Consider the following 6,000-nt stretch of genomic DNA (forward strand, 5'->3'; position numbering starts at 1 on the left):
AACTCCTTGACAACATACCCTGCAGAACTACCTGACACCACATCCTGCTAAACTACCTGACACCACATCCTGCTAAACTACCTGACACCACATCCTGCTAAACCACCTGACACCACATCCTGCTAAACTACCTGACACCACATCCTGCTAAACCACCTGACACCACATCCTGCTAAACCACCTGACACCACATCCTGCTAAACCACCTGACACCACATCCTGCTAAACCACCTGACACCACATCCTGCTAAACCACCTGACACCACATCCTGCTAAACTACCTGACACCACATCCTGCTAAACCACCTGACACCACATCCTGCTAAACCACCTGACACCACATCCCGCTAAACTACCTGACACCACATCCTGCTAAACCACCTGACACCACATCCTGCTAAACTACCTGACACCACATCCTGCTAAACTACCTGACACCACATCCTGCTAAACCACCTGACACCACATCCTGCTAAACTACCTGACACCACATCCTGCTAAATCACCTGACACCACATCCTGCTAAACTACCTGACACCACATCCTGCTAAACCACCTGACAACATCCTGCTAAACCACCTGACACCACATCCCGCTAAACAACCTGACACCACATCCTGCTAAACCACCTGACACCACATCCTGCTAAACCACCTGACACCACATCCTGCTAAACCACCTGACACCACATCCTGCTAAACCACCTGACACCACATCCTGCTAAACCACCTGACACCACATCCTGCAAAACTACCTGACACCACTTCCTGCTAAACCACCTGACACCACATCCTGCTAAAAACCTGACACCACATCCTGCTAAACTTTCTGACACCACATCCTGCTAAACCACCTGACACCACATCCTGCTAAACACCTGACAGCACATCCTGCTAAACCCTCTGACACCACATCCTGCTAAACCCTCTGATACCACATCCTGCTAAACCACCTGACACCACATCCTGCTAAACACCTTGACAGCACATCCTGCTAAACCACCTGACACCACATCCTGCTAAACCACCTGACACCACATCCTGCTAAACACCTTGACAGCACATCCTGCTAAACCACCTGACACCACATCCTGCTAAACCACCTGACACCACATCCTGCTAAACCACCTGACACCACATCCTGCTAAACCACCTGACACCACATCCTGCTAAACCACCTGACACCACATCCTGCTAAACTACCTGACACCACATCCTGCTAAACCACCTGACACCACATCCTGCTAAACCACCTGACACCACATCCTGCTAAACTCTCTGACACCACATCCTGCAAAACTACATGATGCCACATCCACCGAACATTGCAAAACACCTTGACACAAACCATGATAAACTCCTCACACTAAACTCATGCAAATACCCTTACACCAAACTCTGCCAACCATCCCTGACACCACATGGTACAAAACTAACTGACACAATACCCTGAAAACCTCCTGACACTAAACTCTGATAAACACCCTGATACCAAACCCTGCTAAACACCCTGATACCAAACCCTGCTAAATACCCTGATACCAAACCCTGCTAAATACCCTGATACCAAACCCTGCTAAACACCCTGATACCAAACCCTGCTAAACACCCTGATACCAAACCCTGCTAAATACCCTGATACCAAACCCTGCTAAACACCCTGATACCAAACCCTGCTAAACACCCTGATACCAAACCCTGCTAAACACCCTGATACCAAACCCTGCTAAACACCCTGATACCAAACCCTGCTAAACACCCTGATACCAAACCCTGCTAAACACCCTGATACCAAACCCTGCTAAATACCCTGATACCAAACCCTGCTAAATACCCTGATACCAAACCCTGCTAAACACCCTGATACCAAACCCTGCTAAATAACCTGATACCAAACCCTGCTAAACACCCTGATACCAAACCCTGCTAAACACCCTGATACCAAACCCTGCTAAACACCCTGATACCAAACCCTGCTAAACACCCTGATACCAAACCCTGCTAAATACCCTGATACCAAACCCTGCTAAACACCCTGATACCAAACCCTGCTAAACACCCTGATACCAAACCCTGCTAAACACCCTGATACCAAATCCTGCTAAACACCCTGATGTTATTGGTCACATACACATGGTTAGCAGATGTTACTGGTCACATACACATGGTTAGCAGATGTTAATGGTCACATACACATGGTTAGCAGATGTTATTGGTCACATACACATGGTTAGCAGATGTTATTGGTCACATACACATGGTTAGCAGATGTTATTGGTCACATACACATGGTTAGCAGATGTTATTGGTCACATACACATGGTTAGCAGATGTTATTGGTCACATACACATGGTTAGCAGATGTTACTGGTCACATACACATGGTTAGCAGATGTTATTGGTCACATACACATGGTTAGCAGATGTTATTGGTCACATACACATGGTTAGCAGATGTTATTGGTCACATACACATGGTTAGCAGATGTTACTGGTCACATACACATGGTCAGCAGATGTTAATGGTCACATACACATGGTTAGCAGATGTTAATGGTCACATACACATGGTTAGCAGATGTTATTGGTCACATACACATGGTTAGCAGATGTTACTGGTCACATACACATGGTTAGCAGATGTTACTGGTCACATACACATGGTTAGCAGATGTTATTGGTCACATACACATGGTTAGCAGATGTTACTGGTCACATACACATGGTTAGCAGATGTTACTGGTCACATACACATGGTTAGCAGATGTTACTGGTCACATACACATGGTTAGCAGATGTTATTGGTCACATACACATGGTTAGCAGATGTTACTGGTCACATACACATGGTTAGCAGATGTTATTGGTCACATACACATGGTTAGCAGATGTTACTGGTCACATACACATGGTTAGCAGATGTTATTGGTCACATACACATGGTTAGCAGATGTTACTGGTCACATACACATGGTTAGCAGATGTTAATGGTTACATACACATGGTTAGCAGATGTTATTGGTCACATACACATGGTTAGCAGATGTTACTGGTCACATACACATGGTTAGCAGATGTTATTGGTCACATACACATGGTTAGCAGATGTTATTGTGGATGTAGGGAAATGCTTGTGATATAATACATAAGGAACTAACGGACTAGAAGCATAACCAAACCCTGCTAACCCCTAACTAACGGACTAGAAGCAAGGCGCCCTCTCTGTCCCTGCTAACCCCTAACTAACGGACTAGAAGCAAGGCGCCCTCTCTGTCCCTGCTAACCCCTAACTAACGGACTAGAAGCAAGGCGCCCTCTCTGTCCCTGCTAACCCCTAACTAACGGACTAGAAGCAAGGCGCCCTCTCTGTCGGCACCATCTTCTCTCTATATTCCACAGAAAACGTTTTCATTCCAGTCCACCTTTGAATGAAAAACTAATTATCTTGCCATTGATAACTATGAACCTGCATATCCATGTGTAATTATACTGTTGATTAGGCTTCTCTATTACGCGTCTATTGGCAAGAAAGTGTCTATCAGTTCAAGGTTATTCATGAAACGTAATTTGTAAGTCGCTCTGGATAAGAGCGTCTGCTAAATGACTTAAATGTAAATGTAAATGTAGACAAGCAATTCTGCAATCTGATGACACAATCACATTAGACACAGTGTAACAACCATTGATGTTGTGTACCTACCTTAATATGTGAGCTGGGTTGGTTCTCACAGCTGACTCCCACTATTCTGGGCAGCTGTTGCTTGGAGCTGCTGATGTTGTTGTTGTTGTTGTTGTTGATGTTTTCTGATCCGGGAGTTCCTGTGACAGGGGGTCGTCCCGGTCCTGGTCCTATACTGACCACCCTGTGGTCTGACTCCTCCTGTCTCCTCCAGGAGCTGTCTTCCTTCTCAATGACCACCCTGTGGTCTGACTCCTCCTGTCTCCTCCAGGAGCTGTCCTCCTTCTCAATGACCACCCTGTGGTCTGACTCCTCCTGTCTCCTCCAGGAGCTGTCCTCCTTCTCAATGACCACCCTGTGGTCTGACTCCTCCTGTCTCCTCCAGGAGCTGTCCTCTGGGCTCCCAGAGATGGTGATCTTGCTGATGGATCTGGATGTGGCGGTAGGAGAGAAAGAGCTCCGGTGAGAGTTGGGAGACACAGACATGGTATTCTGGTTCCGGTGGTCCTGGGTAGATATGTCCTCCTGCTGCTGTTTAACAGGTACAGATGTTGGGGTGGTCCGGTTAGCAAGGGGAGCTAGATGAGGAGCAGCCACACTCACCTGCACCTGACTGAGGTAGAGGGAGACCTGGTCGCTCTGCCAGGACGGCCTCTGGGGGAAGTTTGGACCTTTAGACCTGGTGGCAGGTCCAGAGACGGAGAGCCTGGTTCCGATGGTGAAGGGTTGTATCTTCCTAACGATGCTCTCTGACATGGTTAGCCCAGCGGTACTATACGGTCCACACAGAGAAATACAGTCTCGTTCACCTGAATCAGGCAGCTCCACTCTGCTAAGAGAAATACTACAGTCCAAATTAAAGCGATTCCAGTTTTGAAACCTCCTCTTCTCTTGTTCTCTCTCTCTTCCTCTCTCTCTCTCCTTCTCTATCTCTTACTCTCTCTCTTGTTCTCCCTCTCTCTCTCTCTGTCTCTCACACACTAAACAAGGGGTGAAAGAAAAGAGAAGAAAGAGCTCACAGAGAAAGCTCCCTCTCTTCTCTCTCTCTTCCTATCTCTTACTCTCTCTCTTGTTCTCCCTCTCTTCCTCTCTCTCTTGTTCTCTCTCTTCCTCTCGCTCTTGTTATATCTCCCTCTCTCTCTCTCTCTCTCTCTCTCTCTCTCTCGTCCTCTCTCTCTCTCTTTCTTTCTGAAGAGGAAAGCCAAGAGAGTGACTCAGTGAGAGTCAGCTGCTGGCTGATCCACCTTCTTGTGCATGTTAAGGAGACACAGCACACAGCCCAGGATGGCTTCTTTAGACTCCTGAGAGCTGATCCTGTCCCAGACGTATCTCAGTGCGGCTCCCACGTGGCTGAAGGTTGAGGACAGAGTCCTCCTGAGAAACTGGAGCAGGGATCCTATCAGTCTACTGGAGAGGAGGGTTCGGAGCAGGAGGAACACTGCAGGCATAATGCTGCTGAAACACCCTGACACACAGCCAGGGACACACAGAGAGAGAGGAGAAGGAGGAGGAGGGGAAAAGGGGGAGGTTTTGTGAAAGAGGGGAATGAAGTCACCACCTCTCTGCTCTCTCTCTCTCTCTCTCTCTCTCTCTCTCTCTCTCTCTCTCTCTCTCTCTCTCTCTCTCAATTTCAATTTAAGGGCTTTATTGGCATGGGAAACATATGTTTACATTGCCAAAGCAAGTGAAATAGATAATAAACAGAAGTGAAATAAACAATAAAAATGAACAGTAAACATTACACTCACAAAAGTTACAAAAGCATAGAGACATTTCAAATGTCATATTATGTCTATATACAGTGTTGTAACGATGTGCAAATAGTTAAAGACCAAAAGGGAAAATAAATAAACATAAATATGGGTTGTATTTACAATGGTGTTTGTTCTAAACTGGTTGACCCTTTCTCGTTGCAACAGGTCACAAATCTTGCTGCTGTGATGGAATACTGTGGAATTTCACCAAGTAGATATGGGAGTTGATCAAAATTGGATTTGTTTTCTAATTCTTTGTGGGTCTGTGTAATCTGAGGGAAATATGTGTCTCTAATATGGTCATACATTGGGCAGGAGGTTAGGAAGTGCAGCTCAGTTTCCACCTCATTTTGTGGGCAGTGAGCACATAGCCTGTCTTCTCTTGAGAGCCATGTCTGCCTACGGCGGCCTTTCTCAATAGCAAGGCTATGCTCACTGAGTCTGTACATAGTCAAAGCTTTCCTTAAGTTTGGGTCAGTCACAGTTGTCAGGTATTCTGCCACTGTGTACTCTCTGTTTAGGGCCAAATAGCATTATAGTTTGCTCTGTTTTTTTGTAAATTCTTTCC

At 46.2% G+C, this 6,000-nt stretch overlaps 2 protein-coding genes across 2 annotated transcripts in view; both read right to left on the bottom strand.

Annotated features, from left to right (window-relative positions):
- LOC127922678 (uncharacterized) overlaps nt 1-4,694 on the bottom strand; it is a gene marked incomplete at its 3' end in the record, with an annotated part of 101,504 nt that extends 96,810 nt beyond the window's left edge. The window contains exon 1 of the mRNA XM_052506578.1: nt 3,700-4,694. Coding sequence (XP_052362538.1) covers nt 3,700-4,434 — 735 coding nt within the window. The remainder of the gene's footprint in view (nt 1-3,699) is intronic.
- Nucleotides 4,695-4,721: 27 nt separating this feature from the next.
- On the bottom strand, nt 4,722-5,141 carry LOC127922675 (protein myomixer-like). The gene has a single exon (XM_052506577.1). The coding sequence runs from the start codon at nt 5,124-5,126 to the stop codon at nt 4,893-4,895; it is 234 nt and encodes a 77-aa protein (XP_052362537.1). The 5' UTR covers nt 5,127-5,141; the 3' UTR covers nt 4,722-4,892.
- Nucleotides 5,142-6,000: the final 859 nt, after the last annotated feature.

This window comes from Oncorhynchus keta, unplaced genomic scaffold (genome assembly GCF_023373465.1).
Source record: "Oncorhynchus keta strain PuntledgeMale-10-30-2019 unplaced genomic scaffold, Oket_V2 Un_contig_2670_pilon_pilon, whole genome shotgun sequence".
In the NCBI taxonomy this organism is placed as follows: Eukaryota; Metazoa; Chordata; class Actinopteri; order Salmoniformes; family Salmonidae; genus Oncorhynchus; species Oncorhynchus keta.